Genomic DNA, 20830 nt, shown 5'->3' with positions numbered 1-20830 from the left:
ACCACTCAATTAAGCGACCATCCTAACCAATCAGACCCATTGGTCTCTACAAAATTGTGCCACAGGACGATGCACATGCAAGGGATGACGAATAGACGTCGTGCTACTTTTGGTGCAAGGACGAAGACAACAAGAATTCAAAAGCCTTTATTCTTGTGACCCTAAACGGTGACCTTGGAGCCAACAGGACCAATATGAGGGGGAGGGGGGAGCTAAGTCCAAGTGAATAGCAAGTGATATTGTTGTTGTTACGCAGAATACTCTTCTGCACAAACGCAATTAATCGATCAATCATTTATTTCAAAGCGATGACCCTCCTTGAATGGTTCATTGGTACAAAAGGCGAGGCACGTCGCCTGAAGATGTACCTATGGCAGAAATCGGGACAAGGTTTAGTCGAACACATACGTAAAAACAGATAAAAAGAAAACAAAACAGTGGAGGCATACCCTATCGCCAGCAGCATTAAAGCTGCCCTGAGGAGGTTTTTGAAACCGCCAAATATGGTGGCAATTCCCTCTGCTGGCTCTAAGCATCCTACGAACACCTAAATCATGACAATATGCGGCCGATTTTCCAATTCAACAAGCAATCAAATATCCCAAAACTCCGAGGTTATCTCCGGCGATGAGAGGAGTATGTTCCGAAACCCGGGCCACTATCAGTCAATATATACCTTACCGCCAGAGCTCTGTTTACCGCTAATATGTGGTGCCCCCAGCGTCTGCTTTACGGATTGTGACGTTCAGAAGTACGGCTCGTGAAATTATCCAAGAAGTGAAGATGAAGTTGACGTTGGTTTAACAGTTCGTTATTTTAGAATGAAGATAAGCCAAACGGAAAGCAAAACAGGGTATGTAATAACTTTTTTTTTTCCGTTCGTTTTTTTTTTTTTTTGTGCGTTCTGGCTTTTTTATGATAAGACATAATGAATCGTACCGCTACCAGGATATACGAAACGTTCGAACCGATACGAGCGTACATCTGAACTGCTCGACGATTCCTCTCGTTGCAAGATCGGCTGGGGTTTACGGAAAAGGTATATTAACCCCGAGAGCGAACACAAGCGTCGCTGTGGTCGCCGCGCCCTGATTGGGTGAGCTGTACCGTGACGTCAGGGGAAGGACTCCGCTCCGTGATCTCGCATCCGGCTCGCTTCCCTGCACCGGTTTGGCATTGTGTGCCGCAAGCACTTCGAGGAGCGGGACCTCGGTGACCCGGTGTGCAAAACGCTGGGTTATACCGATATTGACGTGCTTCCGTACATTTTATAAATCTGCTTCTCACTCTTACCTTTATAATTGGAATACGAATGCCGAAAGCTAACGGCGGAGGCAATGGACCTTTTTCGTGAAGCGTTCTGCGCACGCGCGAGCGCCCAATGCCAAGCGGTGGAAGTCGGCAGGAAAAATCGAGGAAACTCGGAAGGAGGCTGTGGATCAGCGAGTAGAACACGTAACTGCAGCATATATATATATGTGTTACAAAAAAAAAAGAAAGTGGACGGAAACAAAAACACGACGTTTGGGTGGACGCCGCGGATGCCCCGCTTTAAAATCGCGTTGGGCACGCGACGCAGCTGAGAGAGCGAAGCAACTGGTAGCATAGCTCCCAATATCGATTGGCAGCGCAGGTAGGTCACTTCCTCGATTTTCAGTTCGTGCAGCTACCGCCTCGTGCCGTCGGTATTTGGAAAAGGTCCATTCCGCCGATGAACCTCCCCGTCCGTCCACACGACATAAGGCAATCTTGCGAGGGGTCGGTGGAGCGGCGGCGTAATTGTTACAGACGCTGGAATTCTGTTCCTTGCATGTTCATGATTTAGCAGAATAATATATCCCGCTTTGCAGGCATTTGAAATGGCATTTATATTAAGGGCCTTGGGGTGGTCGGCAAATTACCTCGCGACCCCGACTTTGCGCGTGCCACTCTGCATGCGCTGGTTCGCAGATGTTTTAAAGGCCCTGGGTCTGAAGGCCTTTGAAGTGCTCGTGGAACAGGGTTGTTTTACATAAATGTAGCTTCTTCGTGAATTAATGAAATAGTTCATACATGTACGCAGGCATGTTTTATTTTTTAGAAGATGCACAATTACTGGAAATTAGTTTGTATGGTAGCAGGAAAAAAGGCCGAATATCCCACAGTTACTTCTATGAGATGTATTGAACTGCCTAAAATATGCACAGCAATAGTACCGTAATTTGGAATGTTTATACTTTCTCCTGACATTCTTTATTCCAGCCTTGGGTATTCGGAAAATACACCGTTTAGTCTGAATTCTCAATTCCAATACAAAGAGACACAGCTGTGGGTGCCCAAAAGCTTCCTCAGCCTCCAAACTCCCTGCAGCTGGGTCGCTAAACTCGTCAAGTACAACTTTGTGCCCGAAGTTTGCGGAACGCGCTAATTGGACTCTCGCGACGCTGACGTCGCGTCGAGCGAGGTGTCACTCATTTGAACGCACATTTCTTTGAGAGAGGCAGAATGAAGCAAAGTTCATCGAGGCGCGCGTGCGGCGGGTGAGAGGCGCGAGGAGCCCGCTGATTGAACGGCTTCGCCGATGACGTAGCGCCCATTTGTCCCTACATCCCTACGCCAAGCTAAAATTAATGCTTTGCAGATTGTCTTTGGGCAACCTGCTGACGCTCAAAATCCCTCCGAAGTTTGTGTAGAAAAGAAACCTCGTTTGTCGAAGTTGTTGCTGACGTCAAAGTGACGTTTCCGAACTTTGCGAGAACCGTGGTTTGAGCTCGAGATCTTCGCTTCGGATCGAGGCGAAGTTAAACTTTGTCAACATGGCGGTGCCGTACGCTGCGGCCGAGTTTATCTTCCGCCACCGCCGGCGTCGCTACTGAGTCCACCGGGTACGCCTTTTAACTCCCCGACGACGACTTTCGGCGACAGTACCGGCTATCGAAAGCCGTTGTGCGTTGACTCTGCGACGAGCTTCGTTCGGCGCCCGGACTTCGAGGCGGCGGACGATCGCGTCTACCATGACCCTGGAACAACAAGTTCTCTGCGGGCTCCGGTTCTTCGGAACCGGTAGCTTTCAAGCCATTATGGCGACTGACGAGCACCTATCAGTCTCCCACATGACTGTGAGGCGGGCTGTCAGAGTTTTTGCGGCTGCCATTGTTTTTTTGTTTGTTTTTTTTTGTATTATCCAAAGAGGTACTAATAAGCTGGTATACAATTCAGAATGTTGGGAAACAAACAAGAACCGGGGCAGTTCTTGGGTAGGGTCGAGTCTCCCGGCAGCCGGCAGAATTATTTCCCCGAAATTCTACTGGCAGTCGTCACTCATTCGCGGTCAAATCAAATCAGTTCATCAAACAACGTGTCATCGACAGATCGTTTCATCGGCACGCGATGTAATCACATGAAAGAGAGTTTCTTCCGTTAGTGGTATATACACATTAAACCTTTTTACACCTTTATACATGTAAGTGAGGTGTCCCATAACGAACACCCTAATAGGTGTAGCGATGGACCTTATAAAATAACTGTAAACCTCACACCTTTAAAAATGTGATTTTTTAAACACGTTTCTTACAACGTGTGATAATGCACTACACCTTTTTATAAAGATGTAAAACTACAATACCCCTTCTCGTCAGGCACGTAGCCAGGGGGGGGGGGGGGGGGGGGGGGGAGGGAGCATAAGGCCCGCCCCCCCCCCCCCCTTCCCCGAAATCTTCCATTTTGCTGGGGCCTCCTCTCCCCCTCCCCCTCATAGAGCACTTTGCCATGAGCGCCCCCCCCCCCCCCCCCCCTTAAACAAATTTTGGCTACGTGCCTGCTTCTCGTCAATTCTGTAATTACCACAGTACATTCCTTTTTTGGGGTGTACACAGTGGCCCGAGACCCAATAATATGACTGAACAAATAAATTACACAAACGAGTCGCCGAAACAGCACGTTGCTTCTTGGCGAGTGTCGAGGCAATTTCGGCCGAAAACCGGCTTCAATATTGGCCGGATGTATGGTTTTGCGCCTCGTCCCAAACTCCGGCAGGTATGGGTGTACCGATGCAAATAAACGATTTATGTCTGCTAGCACTGGCACCACTGATTTCTTAGAAGGCTAGGTCGCGGATAGAGGCCTGTATTGCTGGGGTCGAGCGGCACCACCGGCAGTCATCGCTTGACACGATCTTATGCATGCTACAGGAGAAACGGGAAAACTCAATTTTATTACATTAGTAAGTTGTTCTCGACCATGAAACTTCTATCGTGTTTCCGCAAATAACAGTCAATATTGTGGGCAAGAATATTAAACGCGTTAGAATACCAATCTTGTTTAACTAAATGTTGTGTGGTTGAGGGTCGAGGGCGACTTTGTTGGGCGTTAACTGTGATGTTTAATGAGGCAAGGGCTACCGAGAGTTATTGTGTAGTCATCCGTGATTTCAGAGTCATCAAAGCTCAGCAAACGATAAGCTAGAAGGCCTTTACTGGGGACATTCGCATCGTTTTAACCGCTTGTACATAGTACTTCATGGTGAAAGTTTTTTCTTTGAACCGCTGTGGAGGGATTCCGTGACAAACTGAAACTGGGAGCGTGCCGTTCAGTCGGTGAACGTGCCATTTATTTAGCAACCGAAGCAAGCGACGTCGGTAAATTCAATGGTGCTCCTGCCGATTTTTTTTAATCGATGTTCAAACGCTTGACGAATGTCTATTTGATCTCCAAGAAACCGACATAATCATCGCAGCACGTCATAAAATGCTCGCCCTCGAGCACCGCGTACAAGCTTCCAATTTTTGTTTGTTTTTCCCTTAGACTTGCGTGTATTGCCTCATGGTGTAATAGGCCGAAACAACAAGGACGAAAACGAAGGGAGAACTAGACAGGACGCGGCGTATTGCCTATTGTCAAGCAATGGCCGCCGGTGAGGCCAGTGACGGGCTTCCGATTCGCGATCCAGACTTGCACTGTGAGAGTGCTGCACAGAGTACAGGCCCCGAACGAACTTGCCGAATGCACCGAGTGCAGACTGATGCTGTCGCCATAGATGTTGTAGAAAAGTACCGACCTCAAACCAAAACTAGCGACTTTTTGTTCGACGTGATGGGTGGGAATGCGAGAGATCAGTCGCTGCCGGGGCCGTAACCAGGGGAGGGGTTAGGGGGTTCTGACCCACCCCCCCGAAATTTTTTTCTGGGTACGGCCCTGGTCGGTGCACTGGCAGCCAGCCGATTTTAATCTCCACCTCTGCGCACGCGCAGTGGCGCCGGTCGGCTACCGGGTACCAAACCGGGACCGGTTCTCCGGTTTGCTGTAACCCTCCATTATATGCCACCGATGCACATGATTCATAGGCGAAAATAAGACAATAAACACTTTCAAGATGGCCGCCGTTGTCCCCGAAACCCCCCCCCCCCCCCCCCCCCCCCGAAATGTTTTTCTGGGTACGGCCCTGGTCACTCGCTGCCATCGTTTATCTATAGACGTTGGTTGCTGCAACGTGGAACTTACATTTGCGATGACTTCCAGTTAAGCAACTCGGCTGTCAGAGATATCTACAGACGGCATAACTTTCGGAAACCAGCTGACTACAAAACAGCATACACTTGAGAAAATTGATGGCACTGAACGCGCAAGAGCTTGCTTCGTTTTAAGCATAGTGTTATGATTGAACCACTGAAAGGATACGGCTTAAATCTAGTTCTTTGGAACATCTAGCAATACTTTTCGTAAGACTTTTTATTTCCCTGGTGAGGGCATTGAGAACGCGAGCTTCTCAAAACAAAATATGACGGGGCAAGATAGCTCCCGTTCAATGTGACTTTGCTTGAGTCTCGGGAAACGTCTCCATGTTTAGCCTTCCCGGACGCTGAGTGAATGCGTCACAGGTTTCTGCTGTGGGAGCTTTTATCGAAAAATGTTCCACTTGTCACCCATACACAAATGATGCTAGATTTCCCGGCCCCTGTGATTGTCCTGGGCCTTTCATTACACACTGGTAGTTTTCAGCGTCTGTACGGCTACAAAACGACTCAAATTTTGCAAATAAAACACGGCCGTCGATTCCTCCCTTCGTGAAATATCAGACGCTTACAATTCGAGCTCGCGTTTGCGTTTGTGGCCCGCAGGACGCGATTTCGAGCTGAAAACCAACTTTTTCTTTCAGTTCCGCTGTGCGAATGCCGCATCGTAGCAGACGAACTCTCGTCGTCTGCTCTCGCTCCTTGCCTGGGCGAGGCAAAGACAACGTAAAGCGAGCGGCGTGAACGCTCGCCTCCCCGCGCTGTCTCGTGCTCTCGTGCAACGCCTAGGGATCGCGGGGGATTTTTCGTCAAAAGTTGCAAAGTTGAGCGCGCACAGGGAGGAAGAAACTTTGCGGCGTTCTTTTGGTCACTCCCCCCGCTACGTCAAAAAGCGAAGAATGTTTTGCTCCACGAGTTTCGCTACCCTGGACTCTGACAACAGAGAAAAAGAGGAGGAACAGCAAGCGTTCGAACGGCTGTCCAGTGGCAGATGCTGCATTATAGTAGCACAAAATGTAGGGCCTGTGAAGGTGACAGTTTGCGTGAGAAAAGCTTCTGTTACTTTAGCTTCGGGACAATTTGATTTAGCTAAAATCGCAGTTTTAGAGCATAAGGGACTAAAAACGGGCTAGACACCTCAGTTTATGTTGGTTGTGCATTACTTAGGGAATGATATAAACAAGTCCGCAGATACCACCAGTGGAGTCCATTGAAATACTATCCGAATCCAGCAAAGGTCAAATGCGAGCGATGTAAACATAAATAAAAAATAAGTGGTATATGCCTGTCTTCCTTCGTTACTCTTCCCCTGTACTTCGGCTGCCTCCCTTGTGATTCTCTCTCTATGGCCTAGACTGTATTTAACATGTTGCTCGAGCAGCATGCAGATTTTCTGCTTCGGCGATCTTGCATAAAAACAGATACCAAAAAAAAACACGAAATAGTATACATAACCTGTGAATTCATTCAGACCATCAGCAGCATTTATTGTGCGACATGTAAATATATAGGGATACTATGGCAATTGTGGCCATATTTCTTTATTTTTATATACCAGCTGCGATTCGTGCGTTGCTGCCCTGTCAACCATGTCTGAAATGTTGGTTGAAGTTTCGCCTGCAGCTACAAGCCATACCTCAATAAAGCCACATATAAAAATGTACACTTCCTACGATAAACGCGCACGAAAAAAAAATTAATTAGAAACGAGCGCACTGACAGTCCACGTCGTCCCAGCCTCCATTGGCCGAGCGGGGCGAGTCGGGGAAAACTTCTGACGTCGCCGTGACGTCACCCCGGTTCGCCGTAAGGAGGCGCCACGCGAACTTCTCGGGGCCAATAGCAAGCTTAGAAGGATCCTCGCGCCCCTGACTGGTAGAACTGCGGAGTAATATCTCGAATGCGCGCGAGTCGTTGCCCATAAAGCCGCTAGATCATGGGAAAGTAGCGCCTTCGCCTTCCCTGCCCGCTTGCCAAACACAAACAAATACTAACATACAGACCACCAAAAACTCGCAAGCCAATTAGCTAATCAGTCTCCGTTGCTAAGACAATCGCTATTCTGGCCCCTTCAAATCTTCGAGAGGGTCGTCTTAATTCAGTTGCACCAAGGTCACCACGGAGCATCATCGTACTCAAGGCGTTCCTTGCCAATATAGGCGTCTTTGGCACTGTATATGGAATCAACTTATCAATCATGCCCATCTCTAGAGATATCTTGCAGTGATGTTGTTCTTGCTTATATCAAAACAGGAAAATTGTTTTTCAGTGTCTCCAGGCACCGACACAGCATGTGGTGGTGGCACGAAAATGTACGCTTGTTTCGCCGGTATGCGGATAGCAAAATCTCGGTATACAAGAAACATCTCTGAAAAGCTACCCGTCACCGGCGAATTTAGATCGGCTCACCAAGAATGGAGAGGTCAAGGAGAAGTTGCTCATTTCAAGGGCCAAAATGGCGACCATACGAGGAGCTTGGCGCTACTTTCCCACGATCCAGTTTCTTTAGTTGCCCATACAAATAGGACTACGGTTCAACCCAGCAAGCGCGCGTTTGTGAACTGACGACCATACGAGGGGGGACCCAAAAGAAACCGAACTAAATTTTGTTGCAATTATTTATTCCCATTTCAAGTACAAACGTTCAATCTCCTTCAAAGTACTGTCCACTTGCACTAATACACTTGTCTAATCTTTTAATCCATGTGTCGAAACATTGTTTAAATTCATCTTTTGTGATGCTTGACAGCGCCTCCGTCGTTTTTTTCTTCACCTCAGCAACGTCAGCAAAACGCTTTCCTTTCATTTCTCTTTTCATTCTAGGAAACAAAAAAAAAGTCGCACGGGGCAAGGTCGGGTGAGTATGGGGGGTGAGGAACAGGGGTCATACCATTTTTGGTCAAGAATTGTCGTACAGACAAGGCAGTGTGAGCCGGGGCATTGCCATGATGGAAAAACCAGTCACCCGACTTCCACAAATCGGGACGCTTCCGCCGCACACTGTTGCGCAATCATTTCAAAACCTCCAAGTAGAAAGCCTGGTTAACTGTCTGACCCTGCGGAACAAACTCTGAATGGACGACTCCTTTAACATCGAAAAAACTAATCAGCATTGTTTTGATGTTTGATTTCACCTAACGAGCTTTCTTGGGGCGAGGCGAACCTGAAGTCTTCCACTGGCTTGATTGTTGCTTTGATTCAGGATTGTAACCATAGCACCAAGTTTCGTCACCTGTAATAACTTTTGAAAATAAGTTTGGGTCACTTCGGGACTCTTCTTTCAAAGCACAGCATGCTTCCACGCGACCCTGCTTTTGTTCAGCAGTCAGCAGTCGTGGCACGAATTTGGCAGCCACCCTTTTCATTCCCAAATCTTCTGTCAGAATTCGCTGCAATGAACTCCAACTCACTCCCGACAGCTCAACAATTTTGTCAATGATCCGTCGTCGATCTTCGTTGATTACTGCACGAATTTTTCAACGTTTTCATGTGTTCGTGCCGTGGAAGGACGACCGGAACGAGGTTTGTCATCAATTGACATGTCGCCATTCTTGAAACGGGAAAACCACTCAAACACTTGAGTTTTCCCCATGGAATCGTCCTTGTACGCCGTCTTTAACAGTTCAATAGTTTCTGTTCCACTTTTTCCGAGCAAAAAACAGAATTTAACCGCCACACGCTGTTCACAGAAATCAGACATTGCAAAAACGACGCCTACACTAAACACTTGTCACTATAAACCCAGCCGCAACTAGTCCTAACCTTCTTCGAGGACGGAATTAGGCCTAATGACTCAGCAATGTTCGCTCTATCAACTCCTAGCGGCAAAACGCGGTACTGCAAAAGCTCTGCTTAAAAAAGAATTAGTTCGGTTTCTTTTGGGTCCCCCCTCGTACACATCACTCCCGCGGAAGAGAACAAAGAAATTAAATAAAAACCAGTGTTTGTTGTTTTTGAGACGATTATTGCAGTATTAAGTTCCCTTTCTGCGAACAATTGACATTTTTTTAGTATTCTTACTTCCTTCTACTGTCTAGAAAAGTATGCACATTTTGTAAGAACAGTGTTTGCAACTTTAACGAAATGTCGCTTTTCCATTGGTCATATGTCGTCCTGGTAGCCGGAACAGTGCCCTTCCCATCGCCGGAGGAGACTTCGGTGCGTTCGCATTTCATTGATTTTTAACAGGCAAATCGGCCGCGCATCCTCATGATTTGTGAATTTCTATGATGCTTAGAGCCTTCCGAGTGAGTTATCGTCATATTTAGGCGATCTCAGAAACATCCTCAGTGCACATTCAGAGCAATACCACAACAACGAACCCGCTGCCTCTCTCGTCCAAGACCCTTTATTCGCACACACCGTTTAACGACAGGCTTTTTCAGAAGGCAGAAAAATCTGGTCCAGCGAAGACTATATGGCGCTGTCACCTCAGTGGCTCGCTGCCGGGTACGACGGTGCACTGTAGCTTCGGGGAGAGTTAGAAGGTGCACTGTAGCTTAGTGGAGATTACGATGGTGCACTGTACCTTGGTGGAGAGAAATAACGTGCGCTGTAGCTTTGTGGAGAGTGAGAAGCTACCATGTAGCTGAACTCAGAATATCAGGGAGCACGGTAGCTTGGGGCAGAATAAAAGGGAGCGCTATCACTCGATGCGGAGTAAGAAGGAGCATGTAACTTGTGGCAGGGTACAAAGAAGCACTGTAGCTCGGAGAGAAGTAATAAGGGGCGCTGTAGCCTGGCGCAGAATAGGACGGTGCAGTATAGCTGGGTGTAGAGTAAGATGGGGCACTGTAGTTAGTAGCAGAATACGATGGGGCACTAGGAAAAGAATAGGAGGGGGGCGATAACTTTGTGGGGAGTAAGAAGGGGCACTGTAGCTTGGTGTTAAATATGACAGATCACTGTAACTGGGGGAGGTATAGCAGACTCCATCTTAGCTTGACTCGAAGCTTGAACCTGTAAAGAAAGAAACCCTGGTATTACATTCCGTTAAAGCGAATGAATAGTATGATGCCTGTTTTTTTATAAATATTATGGTTCATATGGAACTTAACAAAGAAGCAATGACAAAATATTGGTTTGTGTTTCGCTTTGCCAATTTGCATAGTAGGACAAACACCACATGGGGTATAAGAAGCCAGAAACATATAAATTATTTATTTTAGGAATAAATGCGGAATATTGTATTTGTTTTTAAGGAAAACATTTTTACCTTATCGAGACCCGACCAAGAACAAAGAGCTTCGGGAGCTACACAGCCAAATGCGGCTCACTGGCAGAGCAGAATAACTGTGTCGCCTGTTGGTTTGTTCTTGTTAACAATTAACCTGAGTTCCAATATTCGGTTTTACGTTCGTGGATTATTTGTGCAACGAAACTCGCCGGACTCCAAACTGACTGCAGCAGAACACGCGCTCTTTGTATTGACACCAACCCAGGCACTGGTGGTACCCACTGGAATAAAACCATAATACTAATTGAATTTATTTTCGTGACAACTTGATGGCAGCTTGATAGTTCTCAAAGTTAACCCTATCTAAAACGTCTGTTAACTGCAATTGTGTCAAGATAGAAATGATCCCGTAATTTATGCATTATTTAAAGTGTGTCTCAAGCGGACCTTGGGTTGTAAAACGAGCCGAAAGAATCACCGTCTGCGCATAGAAAGCTCAAAATTTCACCGAATATGCGCTGAACAGGTTGTTAGTCTTGCCGCGCGAAATCTCAAAACGTAATTTTTTTTCTGTAAAAAAAAAAAAAAATGTGAGCAAACAGTTCGCTGGGTGCATATCTCATGAGCGAATGACGTTTAACGAACAGCGATATTTGAAGAAATCGACGTTTTAGCGAATAACGGCAAGCGCATGTTCAACCCCCCCCCCCCCCCCCCCCACACACACACACACAGTGCGCTTACGCCGCTTCGTGGCGACAGTCTGAAGCGGCTCATTACAAATATGTGAACCCACTTGGGCCACCCGTAGACGCCGCTTCCCAGCGGCGGACTATTCGCTAAATTGTCATTCACGTGAAACGTGGGCGTTCGCTAAAACGTCAGTCGATCAAATGAGCGCCTCCCACAATTTGCCGAAAACCACGTTAGGACTCTTCGCAGACGATAAGAGTTACCGACGCTATTAACTTGTGGCGCCATCTCCCGATAGATGCTGCGAGCAGAGGACGAACTCTGTTGGGTGCTCGTTGAGCCAATCGGAAGATGGCACCACAAGTTATTAGTAGGGCTGAGCGTCGATTAAACCTTTTAACCCGATTCATCATCACCCTTTAATTGATTAATTAGTTGGTCACTCGGCCTCGTTTATTTTCATGCCTAAAATACAAAGAAGGATAAATAATATATTTTTTTAATCTTTACTGAATATGTGACAAACGACGGAATACAAAAAATATAGATTTCGAATAAACTCTCGATGTGTAGTTGACAATGATTCAAAGACACTCACACTCAAATTATTACTTAGCTGCATGAGGCAAAGATGTTAGTTTTTATTTCTCCGGCAAGAGCGTCCTCCCTTGATTGTTCACAATAGGGAGTATTCACTGGCGGCCATATCCGTGTGCGCTGCTGCTGAGCGCGTGCTGACGGCGAGCTTCCGCAGTCCTTTTGGAGCGTGCATTTAGCACCATCAAGGTTGCCGGTCTTAGCAGGCTATTAATGTGAGCTCGTTCTGAGCATGCGCTCTAAACATCGCCCTCAAATATGGCGTCCAGTGAATACCTCCTATAGTCTCTGCTGCGCTAAACGGACACTCGAACGGCGTTAAAGTAGCTGGAACATGTTCAACCTTCTGAAATTATCTTCAGTTATAAATATCGCCCCTACAATTTACTTTAGGCTTAAATTTCGCCTAAAGTTTGCTCTTCATACAGGGGTACTCGCCCACGTCTGCTTGTTGAAAGCGCATTATTATTTACTTTTTTTTTATTCGTCAAAATGTTAACGATTAAACGGTTACAAATATTAATCGCGATTAAATTATTAATCGACTGATCGGCACGTTATTCGATAAGTCGCCAGCCCTTATTAGCGTCGGTAACTCGGGCGTCTGCGAAGGGGTTTAACGCGAACTTCGGCAAGTTTTTTTTGCTCTAATTTTTTGCACAAGGAGAACTACTCATTGAGATTGCACGCTGTAAGATTGAACTGCTCAGTTTATATTCCGTGAAAGTTAGAGCTATGTACAGGCGCCGAATTTATTGGCTCGTTTTACAGCGGAAGGTCCGCCAAAGACACCCTATACATTTCGCTTTTTGTTTTCTTATGACAAGCGCACTAAGTAAGTACACAAAAAAAAACTATGGCACCTAAAGAGGAAAAATGTAACTTTCATCTTAACTCTATTGTGTATGCTAAACATCGCAAAAGTTTAAACAAGAGCTCCCAGAAGGGGCACTGCGAGCGGAGACAGACGAAGAGTGTCGTCCGCTCTCATTGTGTGCTTGTGCACAAACGCTGAACTGACTTTGATCCCATGCAAGGTTTTAAATATCTGAATCTGAACTCGTTCAGAACTGAGATCAATCGAACAGGAAAGTGCAGCGACCGTGAAGCTTCCGGTTGAATCGAATGCACTCGTTCACTGCTGAACTTGTTCAGTAAGTTTAGGCTTGAGCAAGCAGGGAGTCATCAATCACTGTGAAGGACTTACAAACTACGGCCGCTAAAGCATAACAAACCAAGCACTAATCGTCGGCTAGAACGGCTGAAAACGCAGCAAAAAACACCGCGAAAGAAGTGGCAGTACGAACAAGAAACCTCCTTGAGTAGAAACCTGGCACCGGGGCACAAATTCGCTTGACAAACAACCAACCCCCGCTGAAGCACAATACCGATTGAAGCTGGTGGCAGAATTTTTAATACCAGTCTTGGTGTGGATCGCTATTCCCGATTAGTGTAGTATGTTGGCGGTGCTCGTATTTATTATCTATAAATCGCGAGCGGTCATGTACTTTGGTTCGACATTCGACAGGGGCTACTTTTTAACAAGTGATAAGGGCTGAGCGGTATCTCACCCCAGTAAGAATGTAGTCTCAGTGGCCGAACGATGCACACGCCTTTCAACCCCCGCTGAAGCACAATACCGATTGTACACATGGGCATCTTAGAGTGAGGAGGCGGTTGCCTTAAGGATTTTGCCCTTCAAAAAACACTGACAAACACCAAAAAAACTTTTTTTTAAAATTTTTGTTAGACGATTTATTATGGTGTCAACCATACTACGCAATCAACTTTCGCTACAGCGTTACATATATTTTTAATAAAGCCAAAAAACGAAACTGCTTGAAACCGAAATTGAACTGGGGAGGAGGAAGAAATGTAGTGGAGGAGCGAGTTGGGGCCGTAAGTCACGTGGATACAGCGGAATGCGTTTTCTTCTTTTCTTTCTTTTTTTTTTTTACATTCTTTTTTTTCGAAGTAGACGAAAAACGCTTACCGTAACGCGAAAAACGCAAACGTCAAGCACTTTGTGCTTCACGTTTGCGCGTTTCTAAAGCTTTTACCGATTCGTGTTCGTAAGACCAGCATACTGTCTTCAGCCAGAAGAAGGCGCGACGGTTCGGCGACGTCTTGGTGCGAATCAGCTGTTGCTGGTTGGGCGTGTCGTACAGAATAAATTCTATTTGTCGTTTCTCTTTCGAAGCTAAACAGATTCGCCGGTACCGCGAACAGCAGCCGTCACCCGCCGCCATCTTTTAGTCCGCTTCGTTCAGCCGTCCAACCCGCGACTTCCGCGATGCGACGCCGTGTTCAGACTTACACAGAGAATACATAGAGTGCTTCCAGTTCTCTGTGCAACTTTTTTTTTTTTTTTCATCAAAGTATTTCCAGTTTTTTAGAAGCCACAAGACATTTTTTTTTCCTATTTTTAATGTTGAGTGTGTTGTGCCTTCGATGACCCACAAGGTTTGTGATATTTCGCGCGTGTGTCTCAGCCACAAAAAACAGCACGTGACCACGGCAAAAGGGTGAGCGCGACTCATACCGGCCAGCTCTCCATCGGCGGTTTTCTGGAGGAAAGGAAACATATTTCGAGCCGCAAACTGTGTTCCGGCTAGTTGGGATATGTCATTTAAAAATAAAACCTTTGGCGAGCATAAATACCCTATCAGTCTCCTTTTAAAAAGGTCCGTTTCCGCGTGCCGACAGCGGAGTTTCTATAGCTCGTTTTAGCTTAAAGGGGCCTTGCAATCATTTTTAAGCGTCAACCTTTTTTTTGCGGTTTCCACGTCTCGTGGGGTTCGGGCAAGCCAGCGGGCACGGAGAGAGTCACTAAATATCAGTGCGTCATATTTTAACCGGACGACGCGGAAACCTCCTTCTGCGGAGGCGCCCCGTGGTGTCGAACCCGCGCGGCATGTGACGAAATCGTGACGTTTTTGGTCCTGACGTCAGCCGAGGAGAAGAGCTGCCCCGTTCCCGGGCAGCTCTCTCTCCTCGTCCTCACCTCCTTTCCCCATCTTCCCCTCCCTCCCCATATTCCTCAGTCACCGCGGTCCTCGGGCGCTTGAAAAGGCGGGACAGAGGACCGAGGACGTCATGAGGGAGGTTATTTTCTGCTGGTTTTTTTGTAATTTAATACGCCGATAACTTTTAAAATAAAGCGAATGTCCGGAAAAGAAAACGTTCACAAAGTTACAACGTTCAGTCCGCTCAGGTTTGGTGAAAAATAAAAAAAAAAGTAAAAATGTCGTTGCAAGGCTCCCTTAAGTCCAGACAGCCAACTCTACGTGATTAATCAATCAAACAGTGTCAAAAGAGCAAATCACGGGGTCATTTCTGGGCTTAAGTTGAAATAGTTAATGTTACGTCTTTGCTGCCATCCGCCGTTCGGCCAGGCGCGACGGGATTACGACACGCTCCTGTTGGTAGCCAGTATGGGAAAACGCCCCCTTTATTGCTTCGAACACAGATATATAGAGAACGCCACGACTGGTGACGTCAACGGGGAAACGTCAACTGCTATCGGCTTGATAACAGCGGATAGACAGGATGTAAACAATGACAATGCAACAGTTAAGTACGTCAAGACGGTTGGGTACAAGTACTTAGCCGTCTTGACCAGATAGGAGGACGACTCTGCTTTGAAACATGTTCGTGCGTTACCTTTCCTACACTACGCATAACCAGCCAATCACGGCTCAGAAAACAATGATTCAAACGCGTGATGTAGCTCGTAATACGATAAAACAAAACAAAAAATGTGTGCCGGCATAATGAGCATGACAATTCATTTGGTCATCCACTGTATATTGGATTTACTTTGTTTATTTTACGTAATCGTATTTTGAGTTACGTCAATGCTAGGATCCTTCTATGGATCGCCGTCAATGGCTGCCTTCATGTTCTGCAGTAAAGCGAGCCCAGAGACGTTGGAGAATTTTAATCTTTTTTAACAGAACCCCTCCCCCCCCCGCAATCTTAAAATGTGTCCGTCTTGCGGGGAAATGACATCACGTAACATACAAACCAAATTATTGTCCCTGCTAAATTTAGAGGCGAAGTATAGTGGACCTCGCGTCACTTGTACATCAGTCCAGTTAGTTCAGTCTTACCAGTGAATTTACAGTGGATATTGACGTCACTCTAGGTGCACACCAAGTGAGTTCGCCGCTAAATTTATCGGAAATTGATGTCACGTGGTTATGCACCAAGTTAGTTTCCAGAGTAACTAGACGCCACGTGTTCTACGCCCCAAGTCATTGACGTCACGCGACCTAAAGGCAAATCCAGTTTCCCCTTAAGATGTTGCGGGTGAATTCATAAAGATATGGGTCCCTCCCCAAAGCGCCGTTATAACACCTTCTAACAACAATTAAACGATGTTTTGGTTAAAAACTGCATTCCACGCATTATATGACCTTGGACATAAAGGGTCCTGCCAATTCTGCGAAATGTAGGCATTACCTCCTCCATAGGCCTGGCCGTAGCTGCCGCTTCGGTTCAGTCGCACCAGCTCGCGATTTGTTTCGCAATCCAGAGACAACTCCATGAGCTCGACCATCGTGGTGGAGTTGACCTTGTACAGCTTCACGTCCCGGTCGAGGATCAGTTGGGTCATCCCGTTGTTCTGGTGGATCTCGCGGGCGTGCTTCCACAGGACGACGAGTGCGGTTGTTTCTGCGCGAGGGGCACCATCGATGTACAACTTGCGCGGGAAGATGACAGGTGGTAGCCACTAAAGGAGCTACGCCTAGGGCGGCACATGGTTCTCTGGGCTACTGGTGGGCGCCGCCATTTTGGTGCTACGTGCAGAGCAGGCGCAACTGTCGATTTTTCCACCATTAAAACAAAAAAGCGACTTCCTCAGCTTTAGACATGCTGGTGGGAAGCTGATGGGATATTGTTTCGCTCTTTCCTGAGCTGTTTTAACATTTCCGGAGGCCGGAAAGACGTCGTTTATTTTTGCGATTTAAAACAAAGCTTTACATAACTGGATTAGTATCGTCATGTGGGCGAGTTGCTTCATGGTAAACGGAAATAAACAGCGCGCAAAATTAGACAAGGACGATGGGAAGATGCGAACAACACAAGCGTTGGACTCACAACAAATACATTTATTGAAAAAAAGAACAACGATGTAAACCACACTACCGCTACAGTACGTTTCAAGAGCGCATACGCGTCTCAAGAGCACGCGTATGCAGTAACAAAAGAGGGGCAAGATGCATCCCTCAGTCAGACATCGGGTTTTCTTCAGAAAAAAAAAGAAATTGCTTATCTTGACACGTGCTGAAGAGATAGTGCTGTTTACATCCTTGATGTTATTTCAATAACTGTTTAGTTGTGAGTCCAGCGCTTGTGTTGTACGCATGTTCCCTTCGTCCTTGTCTATTTTGGCGCCTTGTTTATTTCCGTTTACATAACTGGCAACTATGATTCTCAACACCAAGCTGGCTGAAGTTTGTGCCTGGAACGCGTGTCCAACTGATGTGTTAACCGCGTGCAAAAAAAGTGGTTCCTCGATTTTCGCCCGATGACGTCGTGTCATGCTGTCTCAAGTCGCGACACTGGAGGCGTCCCAACAGCTGTAGCGTAGTGGCAGACGCCTGTTGTGCTGCGTGTTGCTCTTCAGTGTGGCAGTCCGCGGAAGCGTCAGCAGCCAGAAGTTGGGACGCCGCGACGAAGGCGACGCACGCGTTCGCTCGCGCTTTTCGCCGCAGCATTTCTACGGCCAACCTTCGATAACCGCGACTCCGACAGCATGACACTATCGGCTTCTTTGACGTCATTTGTTGGCACTTCGGGACCGCTTTCGATGTACGGGCGGCATAGGACGCTAAACAAAACCGGTCGGAGACGCGCTCCAGGCACCATAGCCCAAGTGTCGTTATTCTGATGCGTAGATGACTTCGCTGTTGTGGTACCCTGGGTTGTTGCTCGTCTCGCGCGACGAAGTTTTCGTGGCTCGGAAGTCCGGTAATAGAAATGTTGAAAAAGACTCGCACGAAAGCCTGAAAAACCTAAATAATGTGGCCACACTGCTAGTACATTCTTCAAAAGACAGCCTTCAAACAATTTCTAAAACGTTTTTTTTTTTTTTTTTTTTTTTTTTTTTTTGTCATGCATGACGGCTTTTTTAACATTGGTCATACTAAAGCTGCGTGCAGACATGTTCGAGGCAAATATATGTAAAAAGCAAACCCGTGACGCGTATCTGCAGATATTTCCGTCATCATGTATGCAAAAAACTCGCGTGTTTTTTTTTTTTTTTTTTTTTTGTATGATGTGCGATAAGTTAGGTTATACTGCTCAAAAAGGGCAGTGCGACGGTTTTTGGAAACTTTCCGAACATACCACTTGCAATTGGACCCTGACGTTTATAACCTGTGAAACACGCGTTAGTTTTTCTCCCTACGCAATAATAGACGATAAAAAACAAAACAATATTAGCGTTAAGCCTTTTAGCTCGCACCCAGAACAAGCGTCCACGTGTTCTGGAGCCGATTATAGGCAGCCTATGTTTATCATAACCGCGCGCTGTGCTTGGTAAAGCACATGACACGTGCCGGGTTCCAGATATTGTAAGGGTTCAGCTATTGTCGGTCATTGCAGTCATTAGACACGAGGTACTACCAGAATGCTTATAAAGTCACCGACTATCACGAGTCCGACTCGAGTGCTCTAGCCATGCTCAGGACCAGAGTATGAGTCGCATTCAAATATCGTCACTCGGAGGAATATATGCGACGACTGTCACCTCGGACCCACGTCATTGAGTATTGCAAAAGTAAGACTAAAAAAAGAAAAAGAAAAAGCTCGCTTTTTTTTTTTTCTTTGCAGCCTTCGTTTCTAGGAACAGGGGAATTTATGTGCCGTTTGGCGCGGCTTCAAAACCTGATAACGCCGGTGCACTCTGTGGAACGGTTAATGCTTTCGCATTAAAAAAGTAGTGAAACGAAATGACTCTGTCTGAACTAGGCAGTCTGTCACTTTTTGGGGCGATGCTTCTAAACAATGTCACTTTTCCGTCGAGAGGAATTGCAGTTCAAAATTCATTCTCGGTAAAAGGCTGTGAGAACAGAGACGTGACAGACTTGATAAAGTTGCTTAACTTACCCTCGCTGATGTCACAACTGCAGTATTTGGGAAGCGATACCATGTATTCCAAGGATATAAACCCCTTCTCATTGCGCAGAGTTGAGGTAGCTCTCAAAACTCCACAAAACTTTCTTTCACCTGACCCTGCACGTACAAAACGAAGTATTTTCTGATTAGTTATTGTCAGCTTCCATCGTACATTTTCATAAAACATGCTTTGATTCTAGAGCTCACAGAGCGACGGTGATCAACAGCATTAATGGGCACTCGAAATCGATATCCTCAAAAGAGGTTGTCCTAATGAACGAGTCCCAGTAGAGCGGCAAACAAACAAACTGTCCGCGTTTCTACTCTGCTGAAAAAGGTAGACCAGCGAGAGCTGTACTATGTTGGGAATGAAGTAGTTATAAATGTAAAGGTTAGGGTGTGATTGGGTAATTGGTTATTTGAAAAATTAAAGAATCAGACATATATATATATATATAGCGATCATTGGTTGTTATTTATTTTTTGACCACACTGACAATGGCCTTGTGATTGCTGCCATAGGGTGTACGCTGACGGCAGGCACGTTCTTCGTAAAGACGAGGTTTATACACGTCCGATGCCTGGTCGTGGGTACTGTAGGTTCGTGCACACGCAAGCGCGAAGCGCTCGAGCATAAACGAAGTGAACCACTTTTTCTCCTGGCACGCATTGTCAACTTTAAAGTCACCCGTCCCTACGGCAGACGTGTCGTCGCCGAGCATGACCCAGCCGAAGACGCCCATCATGAATGCTTCAATGTCTCTCTTGGGCGTCGCGTGGGGAGGGGGCGGGGGGGGGGGGGGGGGGGGGGGGACGTACACGACGGCGACCACCGGACCATTTCGTACCTTGACAGAAAAGCTGGAAAGATTGCCGCCATCTATGAGTGACGGCGGCCACCAGATTGGTTGTCTGGTTGCCACTTTTTCTCATAGATTGCGGTAGCTGTTCAAAGTTATGCACAGTTTTGTGTCAACATTTGTTTGGTACCGGCCACGAAACTGGGGAAACTAGCCCTTAAGAGCTACGCTGCAAAGAAACGGACACGGAAAAGCCTCCAATACATGCAGCATGCTCGCGATGGTACCTTTGGTTGGCGCTTAGTCGTTTGGTGCTCGTGAAGTAAGCACGAGGAATTGCAAGCATGCCAAAGATACCCTCGCGTGCATGATGCTTGTGTTTGCTCTACACCGTGGTTTGCTCATAGCCTCCTTTATTCTACAAAGCCTGTCGAACCAAAGAAGAATCTGGTTTGAGGCTTGTCGCTGTCGGTTCTTTCTGTTTGTCTCTCTCGCGGAACTCGAGCATAAGACGAAATTGACGGAGGCTGGAAAACATACCGTATTCACGACTCCAGCATAACGGGCGGCATCTACTGGAGAAACACTGAACAAAACAAAACAAAACCTTTCACAATTTCTGCTCGTCTCTTGTGGCTTCCGGGATTACATGTTGTTGCCGGTTGGCGCAATGGAACAGTTGTTCTGGTGACCCTGGTGTTACTGTCGTATAAGCGTGTTGCCCAGGTCTCTCTAAATGCAATCTATACGCCACCGCATGAGCCAGACATTCTGGGCTTATTAACGTTCATCAGCACCTCAGTCTTTTTATCGCTTCCTCGAAGAAGTTCAAGTCTCTTGAAGCTCGCTCAGGCTAACATATATCGCTGCAGGTTCGAAACGTCGTGAATAAATATCGGAGGCAAACCATTTTGAGTTAAATGCTTGCCTTCTGAAACCCGTGCGTTGTG

The 20830-nt window shown here is 46.6% G+C and overlaps 1 protein-coding gene across 1 annotated transcript in view; it reads right to left on the bottom strand.

Moving 5' to 3' along the window:
* LOC120839591 (proline-rich extensin-like protein EPR1) overlaps positions 1-16573 on the bottom strand; it is a 52123-nt gene extending 35550 nt beyond the window's left edge. Inside the window, exon 1 of the mRNA XM_042289029.1 lies at positions 16420-16573. Coding sequence (XP_042144963.1) covers positions 16420-16573 — 154 coding nt within the window. The remainder of the gene's footprint in view (positions 1-16419) is intronic.
* Between the last annotated feature and the right edge of the window lie 4257 nt (positions 16574-20830).

The sequence above is a fragment of the Ixodes scapularis genome, unplaced genomic scaffold (assembly GCF_016920785.2).
Source record: "Ixodes scapularis isolate PalLabHiFi unplaced genomic scaffold, ASM1692078v2 PGA_scaffold11__112_contigs__length_91849675, whole genome shotgun sequence".
NCBI classification, from domain to species: Eukaryota; Metazoa; Arthropoda; class Arachnida; order Ixodida; family Ixodidae; genus Ixodes; species Ixodes scapularis.
The sequence above is the reverse complement of the archived record's forward strand: the minus strand, read 5'-3'. Positions and strand labels throughout refer to the sequence as shown.